Below are 12,358 nucleotides of genomic sequence, written 5' to 3'. Positions count from 1 at the left end.
AAAAATAAAAATAGATTTCATTAGAATTAAAGTTGTTGCGCTCTATTCAAATAATTGTGCGAAACTTGAAGGGAATTTATTTTGTGGAAGTCTTTTCTACATACTATAGTACGATATCTGCATATATGGAAATTGTGCCCTGAAACCAGGGCTGGCGTAAACACTTTTACTGCAGTGGGGGCTTTTGAGCAAACATTTTAATTGAAAATTGCAGAGCCGCAGCAAGTAAATAGAGGAGCGGCAACTGCAAACGACAAGTTGGAAACTGATTGCATGGCTGAATCGTGGCAGTACGTGAATGTGTGTGTGTGTGTGGGTGTGCTTGTGTGTGTGTCTACCTCCTACATTTAGAGCTGTTTGATTTTTGCATAAGCTCTGCACTTTGTGAAGCATTCGAAATATTTCTGCATGAATAATAAACTGAAAAGGCAGCAGGACTCGTAGACGCAGACATATACGCTGCTCTGCCCTTCAACCAATGACTGAGCATGCCAACGCAAATTAAATTAATTAAATTCCACTCAATAAGTGAATATCTGTGTGTGTGTTGTGTGTGTGTGTTCGACAGTCAAACAATTTGTGTAAGTTCTTTGTCTGTCTGCTGGTGCTGCACACACAAAATAGCAGCGACAAATATGCGAATTATTTAAAAATGTAAAATAAATATTTGCGTCTGCGGCTGCAGTCAAAAAAACATGGCCAACGGCCATAAAAATTCAATTCGTTTTCGTTTGTAACTCAACAGCAAGCGCTATTGCTGTCTCCCTCACGCGTTCGTTCGATTGCCCCTAAAAGTCTGCTACAAAAAATTGCGTATGGCGAGCACTGCGTCGTTTTTGGTTGGTTTATTAAAAATTTGTGCAAATGAAGTGGCAATTTACAATTTGCAATTGAAGAGCTGGTCACTGGAGAGTCGTTACACACACCCTTGCGCACACACACACGCACATACGCATACACCACATATGCCAAAAAAAAGGGAGCTAAAAAAGCGCTCGCAGACAGGACAATTGTTTTGGCGTTTGAGTAAAAGTTAATTAATTTTTGCTGCTGATTAAAATACGGGGCAAAAATGTGTGTGTATTAAGCAAAGCAAAAGGAAAATTACAAGCACAAAAAAGGGAGAAAGAGTGAATGAGAAAAAGGCTTAAAGAGCACACACACACACACATCAGTTGCCTAATCCAGCATCAGAAGCAGCAGAAGGATATGCCCCAAGCGTGTATAACATTTTAAACACTTTGACTTTGCCGACATTAATGAATATAAGTATACATATAGAGAGAAGGAAGGGAGACAAAAGAGAGCGAGAGTGAGAAAGCAGACAGTCGAGCGAATAGCATAGTAGTTTAAAATGCCATTAAATACGAAGAGATGGGCAGCCTGTCAGCTAGGATAGTGACATGTCGGATGGCAGCAGCAGCAACAGCAGCAACAACTCGTCGCCTGCTGTCTATGTGCCTGTGTGTGTGCTTATATATGTGTGTGGGGGAGCTGTCAGCATGTATAACTGTTGCTGTCAGGATTATGGCTTGTCATATTATGTATTATGGTGTATTTTATTTGCATTCAATTAAAACGCACGTGTCACTCGGCTTCGCATATAAATTGCCAACAAAATGAGGCGAAAAATTATGCAAATGTGACCAAAGGCTGTAAGTTTTTTTTTTGCTTTTTTTGTATATTTTTGTGCTGTCTGTTTTATGTCGAATTGTAAATGAGTTTTAGTCATAAAAACAGCTGAAGCAAAACAACTTTGTTCACGCTTTGAGCGCCCATAAAAACGAACCTAAAACTTAACCATAGAAAAACCTACACAAATTTGTGCTTTAAAAATCCAAATACGCTTCTTCACTTCGAAGCTGCTTGCTGTCACATAGCAATTGTTGTGGTCATTACGAATAATAATTTTAATGTGCCTGACCTTAATATCGAGCATTTAGTTGAGCGCACAAAATGCTTATTACCAATTGATATGAATCTAAATTAAAATGGCATCATAAAAGCACTTTGGCCACTTCGAGTTTTGCGACAGACAGGTGCAGACGCGCACCGAACTTTAATGGTGTCGCCAAGCCAAGGGTGGCTGGGGGAGATTAGACCAAGAGTAATGACACCACCTGGCTATCGTGCGCGGTCTGCAAATGTTTCTCTTGGGTCCACTACAGTGGAGCACAATGACGTTGTCCTGGCATTAGACAATTTTCCTCCCTCTAAAGTGGTAGAAGAAGGTGGAGGTGGATGCCATCAATATGCTAGGCTAGTCACGTTCAAAAAGTCTTAATCGAAGGCTGCACAGCTGCAGGGCACGGCTTAAAGCCCATTAATTTAAAGCCCCAAAACAGTTTTCAAGTGGCATTAACATGCTGTTGGCCATCGTCTGTCAGTTCGTCTGTCTGTCTGCCGTCTGTTGTTGCCTGGCAAATTACTAACTTAATTATAAATTAATTATCTAACAAAGCATAGAATGGCTGACAAGGCGCCCGAACATCAAAGTATCAATAATTAATCGCCTCGGTAATGTTTTCAATTTCTTGCTTCATTAGCTTGTTTTATTTGCCTCGTCCGTTGAAGGCGTCAGCATCTCAGCCTCAGTCTCAGTCTTTTGTTCTGCTAATCCCAATGAGTAGGTGTCCTGAGGGACTTGAGGAAGACCAGCAGCATATAGTAGTAGTCGACCCTAAGCTTTGTTAATACATATTGTCTAAGTTGCTGGCCAACACAAAAACAAAATAAAACACTTTGCTAAACAAAGAAAATCAATAGCCATTGCCAATGCCGAAAAATTTGTGATGTTTTTGTGTCGAGAATTTTTGATGACGATCGCCAAACATTCGTAACGTAACGAAATAAAATGAAATGAAATGAGTTATGAGTTATGAGTACGCGAGTTTCGAGTTACAAAAGTATGTATAACATTAAATAGATTTATATTCGGCACATGCCAAAGCAGCACATTGAGCATTGAGCACACGGACGTGAGGCTGGCAGGAAACAAAACTGAAACCGGACGTGCGCCTGACGACCATGCCGGAAATTAAACTATTTGTTAGGCGTCCCCCAATCTCGCAGCCGTTCACTTTCATTCAACAATTCATAACAATCTCTTTGGCGCAAAACCAAAATAAATACAAATACAAATACAAGCACAGCACAAAACCAGAACGAGAACTCGCACTGTCACAATTGTTGACATTGACGGACTTTCGAGTTTTTGACTCACCTGCGACTCTGACTTGCAGCCAAATGATTATTTTCCATTTGCGATTGTAATGTGACTTTCTCTCGCCCTCTCTCTCTTTCGCGATGTGTACATCTGTGTTTTTGTTGTGTTTGTGTAAGACGCGCTTGTTAAATTTCGAAATGGCGCATAATTCTCAAATTTCGGGTATGGCGTATAATTTGCAACACTTGAATGTTGCCACTTGAAAGTTGCTTGCGTTCGTTTGCGTTTCGTTTCGTTGCTGCTTTTGTTTGGTCAGAAAACACTCTTGCACTCTCACATCAACACCGTCACAGTCACAGTTACAATCAAAGTCACACCTTCACACACTCACATCTATTCAACGACTTCACCCACACACAAACACACACCTTGACTGTGGAGTGTTAGAAAACATTGCAGAACGCGCCGCTTGAACGCTGCCTGAAACTGGCTTCACAACTGCTTCTTTGGCTGCGGGCAGCTTCCGCGTATTGTGTCCTGTTCACGAAACGGCTCAACTCGAACTGTAACGACGCTCAGCTGCTGCGGCCACAACAGCCAGTCCATCACCGATTCGTTGCGCTCTCTCTCTTTCTCTTGGTCTGCGCGCTCTCTTTCTCTCTATCCTACACACCTTCGTGCCACTGGAAAGCTTTCGATGTATGTGCTCGGGTGTGTGTGTGTGTGGGAAAACCAGCTGGCGCAGCATTAAAAAGTAATATCAATTTCCACCTTGCAAAACGGCGTCGCAACGCGAAAGCAACAGCTAAGCGATTTCCCAGGATGCAGCCAACGTCTGTGTCTGTGTCTGTGCCTGTGTCGATGTCCACACTCGATGGCGATGTCGATGTCGATGTCGATGTGTCCATATCGGTGTTGGAGCTGCTGGAGCCCCGCCTCCTTGCCTGCCCACGCATTTATATTAGGTGCGCGTGCTCTTCACGTTCCGCTTAGTCTACATACACACACACGGACACACGAAGTGTAGACTTTTCCACAATTGTTGCATGCGATGATATTACGAATGTTGCGTATACGCCAAGGTGAACAATTGTGTTAAATGTCTACAACGCGTCAAGTCGATGCTGCAAAACAAATATTTTTAAAAGTAAACAAAGCATGTAATGCTACCAAATAAATTCAATTCAATTAAATTTGAATAACTGAAAAAAATTAATAGTCACAAGGATCAAGTGAAGAAAAGTTAAATTAAATTAAATAATATTTTTGTTTAATATTATTAATTAAAGTTAATTTTTAAGTAAATGGAAAATTCCAAAATCAAATAAAGGTGTAATGAAAAAGTATTTATGTATATGTTATTATAAAAATTAAATGCATTCAAGAAAAATGAAATGAAGTAAAGCTAATCTTTTACAGCTTAAGAATTTGTATTTCCATTCATTCTATTTTCGCTACAAATTCCCATTTATTTGGGGAATAAGCGGTCAATTTGAGGTGCTGACAAATGCGTTTGACAACTTCAACATGGCTTTCAAACCAGTTGGACACACACACACACACACAGACATTGAAAAAAGCGCAACAGGACCAACATAATTGCGCGTTAAACATGTGCCAGCGTTACGAGGCGCAACAGACGAACTACAACTCAACAACAGAAGTGTGAGAGAGTAAGCAAACGACAAGAGAGTGAGCAAGGGAAGTCAAGAACCGAGAGAGAGCGCGCAAAGCCGAGTGGAGCCGAAGGGCATAGAGCGCGACTGGAAATGTTCAACTGGTTGCGTTTTTGCAAGCAACAGGATATGTTGGAAGCCTGCAAAAACATCGACAACCATACGAAAACATCGCACACATACACAAAGCCATATAGAGAAGGCAATCCCCAATAACAATAACAGCAACAGCAGGAACAACAGCAAGCACAGCAGGCAGGCAGGCAAGCTGACTGGCTGGCTGAATGGTTGGTTGACTGGCTGCTTGGGATGGCGGCAACACCGCAGGGCACGGCTGAGGGAAGGCAGGACAGACAGGCAGAGGACAGCCTACAAACAGTCGCGTGCTTAAAGCCTCAATACCAAAACAATTTGAGAGCGCACAATAAAATTGAATGGGCGCAAAGAAAGGACGAAAGCAGCAGCAAAGCAACAACAACAGCAACACGAATACGAAGAAGAAAAAGTGAGGAGGCAGCAGAAAAATGTGCCAAGCGCAAAAAAAACACACATACACAGAGAAAAGAGAAAGGAGAAAAAAACAGTAGAATGTAGAATGTTGCGTGTGAAAGGAGCAGCGCCTGTTGAAGGACGAGCGGCCATTAGAAAGCTGCAAAAGCGAACGGCACAAAAGTTGGCAATGTTTACAGGTAGCCAAAGCAGTCAGGGCAGCCAGCAAGGATGTGTTTGTCTACCCCTCCGTGTTTCGAAGGACACACCAAAAGGTACGCGTCGTGTGTCGATTAAGATGCCGAGCCTTTGTTGTTGCTGTTGTTGTTGTTGTTGCTTTTGGGATTGGGTCGTGACAGACAGTGAGATATTGAACCGAACCGAAGTGAAGTGAAGAACTGTAGCTGGGCTCTGACTGTCAGCTTATCAATTTGTATGCCTGCAGATATTTATTTATGAATATCCTTTGGATGCTTAAGCGTTAGCTGCGCTCGTTGCGTGCCCGTTCGGTCTTCTCTCACGCCTTTCCGCGCAACGAAATGCCGCGTAATCCTGGACGCATACCTGAGAGTCCGTGCTTGTGTGCAACCAAGCATCTTCGCTCGCTTCATTCTCCATTTGTCCCCATATCTTCGTGCTTTCCCTTTTTGTGAGCGTTTCGCCGTTTCAACGTTCAACGTTCACCGTTTCCGTTTTCTTTCGCTTGTCTGCCATTTTGTTGAGTCCTTTTTCTTAATTTTATTTTTATTGCAGATTGATTTTTTCAGATTAAGTTCGGCCTCTCAGCTTGAGTCTCGTCTTTGCTGTCTGTGCGCATTTCTTCTCGAATTTATACGGCGGCATTAAGTCGCTTGTAAAAACTGTTGCCTGTGTTTTCAATTTTTTTTTTTCAGGGTCAGCAGCGAGCACCTCCATCTCGCTCAGACCATCACAATGAAATATGAGTCAGCTCGAGAGCTGGCACTGTTGGCTGTTTTTTAAGCCAACTTCTGCTTCAATTAGCAGTACCAGCAGCACCCAGTTGCGAGCAAAAACCAAAACCGACATACAAACAGGAAACCTCTTTACCCATTTCCCCATTTCCTCTATTTTTCATTCCTCTGTTCCCAAACCAACAAAACAACAAGAAACAACAACAACAGCAGTAGCAGCAGCAGCAAACCATAAGCTCAAAGTAAAAGTAAAACATTTTCATGCAAATGGTTTTGTTTAACCACGAAATATTTTCACCATTCAACACACACACACCTCAAACCCTGTATGCAAGTATGCATACGGATGTATGTGTGTAGGTGCTGTGCGCGTGAGAGTCCTGCGGCAAAAGTTTTTACTACTCGCAGCGCAGAACAAACAAAATCAAACTGAGCGCAACAAAGTACACAAATATTTACCTACATTCAAACACACACATGTGTGTGTATACCATGTGGTGCTTGTGTGTATTTGTGAATATGGTCAGCTGGAAAAGTCATAAAGGTAGCGGATCAAATCCAGATGGCAGCAATAACACTACGACAGATTGATGGAGTTAGCAAAGCGTGAAGCGCTGCGAAGTATGCAACAATAATTTTCAAGTGCTGTCTGACTAAAATGCAAATGGATTCGCTTCAGTAAATGGCAGTCAACTTCAAGGAATTTTTTTTTTTGTGAATACAACTTTAAAATATTGTTAACGCTTTAGCAAGCTTAAGAGCAATGCAGCAAAGCTGCACAACAAACAACTTATCTAAACACAAATAAAAATGCTCAAAACTCAAAATTTAATGTAACCAATTAGCGTTCTATGACTTACGAATGCATTTATAAAACTCACACCACTAAGCTTTTTGTTAACATTTTTTTAATGTGTATATATACTCATATATGTGTATGATTCCTGTATAATATATATTCAATAGAGTAGTATTTATATGATTAATGAGTTATGTTTCTTTCAATTTAACTACAGTGAATGGATTCAGAGCAAGCCACACGCTGTTGATCTCTAGCTTATGTTGACATAAATTGCTAATTGCCTGTCCTCAAGCTGGATTAAAATTCTATTAAAGTGTGCAAATGAAACTGCAACTTCACTTAGACGAACCAAAGGATAGATAGATTGGCCAGTGAAGGAGCTTATCATGATTTTTGCCATGATGCGCCATTAGCACAGACAAAAAGAGAAAGAGAAAATTTTGAGCCAAGCTATGAACAGCTTTTGTCAATAGCTGACCTAATCCTTTTACAGGATTTCAATGGCAACAACCAACAACTTAATTATGCAGAATCATAAAGTAGCCGGGCGCTAATGATGCTAATGCTTAAAGCGAATGCTGCACTCAACGACAAGTGTTTAACCAATGCTTCGAGCACACAGCTCGACTAAAAGATGCTCTGTGAAATACAACTCATTCAAATGATATAATACAGAGTGTTTGTTACCTGTTCAGAGACAAGAACAACAACAAGAGCAACAACAAAAGCACTTCATTACAATTTTAATTTGGCATTGTAGCTGGCTCTTTGCCGTTGCCACTGCCTGCGCTTAATTAGAGCAATTTGCGAGCAGGACAAGTGTCCTTAGTCCTAAGACCGAGATCAAGGAAAACGGCTGGCTGAGAAGTCAACTTGCTGTTGTCTCTCTGAATGTTCAATTCAAATAGTTTAAAGGCGGAGTGAAGGGAAAAATGAGACAAGCAAAGTAAGCGTGGAAAACGCGTCTTGTTTTTTTTCTATTTACAGCAACGTTAATTGAATTTTCACACCGAACAGCGGCGAACAATATTGAGCCTAGAGCTATTGCGCTATTCGCACAGAACAGAGAGAGAGAGATTGTGAAGTACAAGGAAGGAGGGGCGTGGAAAGACACCCACTAAATGTTTTATTTGACAAAGTAATTAAGTCGGCATAATGTGCATGGAAATTGCTGTCAAGTGGTTCATAATTTGTTTGGCAATGCGGCAGTCAGCTTCTCTATGGACTGCCAAAGGTAAATTCCAAATTGTAAGCTTGAATCGAATCGAGTGTTATGTTTTCGCGTACCCCCAAGCCACGGGCCATGTTCAAGCAGTGGTACAAGTGGATACAGAATCGTCCCTCAAAAAGAATGGCTGTCACGCACTTGGAATTGCCCGATAAATCCGAGGGCGACAAAAAACAATATCGCATACTCAACCTATCGAATGGCGTCAATGCCATGCTCATCTCCGATCCCACCACGCCCGAAGGCAGCGCGTCGAGTCTGTCGGCAGCGAAAACACCGAGTAAACAGAGTTCCACAACAACGTTGGAGCAGTTCCATGGCAAGTTGGCGGCATGTGCTGTTCTCGTTAACGTTGGTTCCTTTAGTGAACCGTACGAGTATCCGGGAATGGCGCATTTCCTGGAGCACATGATCTTCATGGGTTCCACAAAGTATCCCGAGGAGAATGCCTTTGATTCGTTTATAGCCAAGTGCGGCGGGTTTAGTAATGCACACACAGAGAACGAAGACACTTGCTTCTACTTCGAGGTGGAGGAACAGTATCTGGACAAAACCATGGACATGTTTATGAATCTCATGAAGTCGCCACTCATGCGGCAGGATTCCATGACACGTGAACGTTCCGCCGTGCAATCGGAGTTCGAGCAGGTTTATCTGGTGGATGAAGTGCGTCGCGATCAGATACTCGCCAGCATGGCGGGCGAAGGTTATCCGCATCGCACGTTCAGTTGGGGTAACATGAAGTCCCTCAAGGAGATGGTCGATGACGATCATCTGCACCAGACACTGCACGAATTCCGGCGCAAGCATTATGGCTCCAATCGCATGAAAGTCTGCCTACAGGCGACGCTCTCGCTGGACGAGTTGGAGGAGCTGCTGGTTCGCCATTGTTCCACCATACCGCAGAGTGACGAGCCGCCGTTGGATATCTCGAAGTATAACTACAGAGACGCCTTTCAGGATAGGTTCTTCAAAGAGGTGCTGCTCGTGCAGCCCATGGAGGATGTGTGTAAGCTGGAGATGACCTGGGTGTTGCCTCCGATGCGTAACTACTACAAATGCAAGCCGGACACGTTCATTGCCCATCTGCTGGGTTACGAAGGCGTTGGTAGTCTCTGCTCCTACTTGCGACGTCGCCTCTGGTGCATGAGCATCATGTCCGGCGTTGGAGCCGGCAGTTTTGACACCAATTCCATCTATTCGTTGTTCAACATCTGTATTCATTTAACCGACGAGGGTTTCGCACATTTGGACGATGTGATTGCCGCCACTTTCGCTTGGATACGCCTCATCAACGAGTGCAACACGCTGTATGAACCCTACGGAGAATTGCAACAAATTGCGGCCAATAATTTTCGTTTTCAAATCGAAATTCCCTCCATGGACAATGTGCAAAGCATTGTCGATGGAATGCGATTTCTGCCACCCAAAGATGCACTCACCGGTAGCCAGCTATACTTTGACTACGATGAGGCAGTGATGCAGATGGTCCGACAACATCTAACGGAGTTCCGGTTTAACATTATGATCTCATCGCACATACGCTACGAGCACCACGATTACGATCGTCGAGAACCCTGGTTTGGCACCTACTACACTAGCATTGGCATGCCCGACAAGTGGCAGGAAATGTGGCACAATCCTGTGCCACATGCGGAACTTACGCTACCCCAACCGAATCCTTTTGTGACAACAGACTTTACGTTGCAGTGGCTGCATGCTGGCAAGCCGCATCTTTCGAGGCGTCCCAAGCCGCTGATTCGCAATGATATTTGCGAGTTGTGGTTTCGCCAGGATGACACGTTTCTGCTGCCCGATGGCTATGTTAACATCTACATGATCACGCCCATTATGCGTCGCAGTGCGCGGGATTATGTGACGGGCGTGCTGTTCACCTACCTGGTGGAGTTCTACATCGCGGAGGAGTTGTACCCGGCGTTGATGGCGGGTCTGACATATGGATTAGATGCAGCCGAGAAGGGTTTGATACTGCGTGTCAGCGGGTACAATCAGAAACTGCCGCTGCTCATCGACATCATAGTTAGGGTGATGAAAAATCTTGTTGTAGACGTAGCTCAAGTAATGTCCTTCAGAGAGCTGAAAAAGCGACAGCTCTTCAATGCGGTCATCAATAGTAAATCACTCAATCTCGATTTGCGTCTCTCGGTGCTGGAGCAAATGCGTTTTACCTTAATGGAAAAGTATGAGATTGTCGACAACATCACTGTGGATGATATACTCAAGTTCAGGGATAACTTTTATAAACAAATGTACGTTCAAGCGCTTATACAGGGCAACTTTACGGAGCAGGAGGCAAGAGACATTACACAAAAGATACTGAACACTTATGAGAACCAGAAGATCGATAATCTAATCGATCAGCACAATCGCATCATGCAACTGCCAATGGGCGAGCATTATTTGCGGGTAAAGACGCTCAACGGGGAGGATCCCAATACAATTATTGTCAACTACTATCAGATTGGCCCAGCCACCATCAAGATGGAGGCCATGCTAGATCTCGTTGATCTAATTGTAGAGGAGCCTTTCTTCAATCAACTTCGCACCAAGGAACAACTCTGCTATAGTCTGGGCATCTTTCAGCGCATTGGCTACGGCATTATGGCTTATATGCTGATCATCAATACGCAGGAGACGAAATTCAATGCTGATTATGTTGACAAGCGTCTGGAGGCTTTTCGATTGAGAGTACCCATCATAATCTCTGAGTTGAGTGACGAGGAGTTTGAGCAAATGAAGGACGCGCTGCTCAATAATAAAAGGCTGGGAGATCATGGCCTCTTCGATGAGATGGTGCGCAATTGGGGTGAGATTGTTAGCATGGAGTATGTGTTCAATCGGAATGAGATACAAATTCAAATACTACCGAGCATCACCAAGCAGGATATTCTCGAGTTTCTTGCCTTCAACCAGGACACCAATATGCGCAAACTCTCGGTGCAGGTTGTCGGCTCATCGAAGGTATCACGTCGTTCGCTTACAGATCTGCCCGAAGCCATCTCCGATGCGGTGAGCGCGCGTCACAGCTCATCAACCGGACTGGCTAGAAGACCGGGATCCTTGGCCATCATTTTGGATGAGGTGCAGCGCAATATATCCGAGGAGCAGCTGCTGTTCGAGCAGATTGGTGACCGCATCCATTTGGAGTTTATTGGCGATACAGGTGATGACAAGCACATCATGGACGTGGCGGCTTTCAAAAAGAAACTGTTTGTCTATCCTCACATTGTCGTCAATCCCAAATATCACGGGTTATAGTCAGCGTCGACGTTCAGTCTCTGGTAACTGTACAACATTATTATTATTTGTCGAGCTGCTGCTGCTGCTGGCAACGCAAGTAAACAAACTTCAGGAGGATGGAAAAGCAACGTGAAACATCGCTAATGGTTGGCGCTGTTTGCTGTGGGGGAACTTTTCGCTTTGGTAAGCAACTGACGCCATTTTAATAACGCAAATTACAGTCAGCTGTATAAATTTTTGGACGTAGAACCGTAGGAAATGGCAATTGCTGGGCAACTGTTGCTGACACATATTGCGGCTGCTGTTACATACAACCACAGTAACAGTAACAACAATAATAATTCTAAATTATTGTGTATATGTATGCATAAATAAGACAAATACTGAGAGCAAATGCGTAGGCTTGACTACTAAATACTCTAAAAGTAAGCTAACTTAAGACGAACCAAAGAATTGTTGTAATTAATTTTAGATGGATTTCCAAAATCTTTGTACTTTCATTCCTGATGACTTTGAAGAGAAAACTAAAGTAGTGACTAGCCAAAAAAGTACTGTTAATTAAATGCATTTCATATAATTATGTATACATCAAATAAATGTCTTTAGCACTCAGCATAAATGAAGAAACTATTGCAAATTTAAATGGGTGAAAGCTTAAATTAAATTGTAGAAACAGCTGAAATTTTAGTTACCGCTTGACCAGGTCCATAGCCAAATGAACTGAACAAACAAAGAGTGCGTTGGCTCAGAAAAAGAGGAAGCTGCTGCTGCTGGCGTTGCCAAGCATTGAGAGCTTCATTATAC

General features: G+C 43.1%; 2 protein-coding genes across 3 annotated transcripts in view; one reads left to right on the top strand and one right to left on the bottom strand.

Moving 5' to 3' along the window:
* LOC132790312 (regulating synaptic membrane exocytosis protein 1) overlaps positions 1–3,722 on the bottom strand; it is a 62,901-nt gene extending 59,179 nt beyond the window's left edge. Inside the window, 1 exon segment of the mRNA XM_060798803.1 lies at positions 3,224–3,722. The gene's annotated coding sequence lies outside the window, so the exon portion shown is untranslated.
* Positions 3,723–8,246: 4,524 nt separating this feature from the next.
* On the top strand, positions 8,247–12,188 carry LOC132794030 (nardilysin). Of its 2 annotated transcripts, none has more exons than XM_060804246.1 (2): positions 8,247–11,737; positions 12,027–12,188. In XM_060804246.1, exon 1 carries the CDS (start codon positions 8,339–8,341, stop codon positions 11,570–11,572), a length of 3,234 nt encoding a protein of 1,077 aa, XP_060660229.1. In that variant the 5' UTR covers positions 8,247–8,338; the 3' UTR covers positions 11,573–11,737; positions 12,027–12,188. The 2 variants fall into 2 exon arrangements, with proteins under 2 accessions (XP_060660229.1, XP_060660228.1); XM_060804245.1 differs by having other exon boundaries at positions 11,802–12,188.
* The last annotated feature ends 170 nt before the right edge of the window (positions 12,189–12,358 follow it).

The sequence above is a fragment of the Drosophila nasuta genome, chromosome 3 (genome assembly GCF_023558535.2).
Source record: "Drosophila nasuta strain 15112-1781.00 chromosome 3, ASM2355853v1, whole genome shotgun sequence".
Lineage (NCBI taxonomy): Eukaryota > Metazoa > Arthropoda > Insecta > Diptera > Drosophilidae > Drosophila > Drosophila nasuta.
Note: the sequence above shows the minus strand (reverse complement) of the source record. Positions and strands in the feature narration are given on the sequence as shown.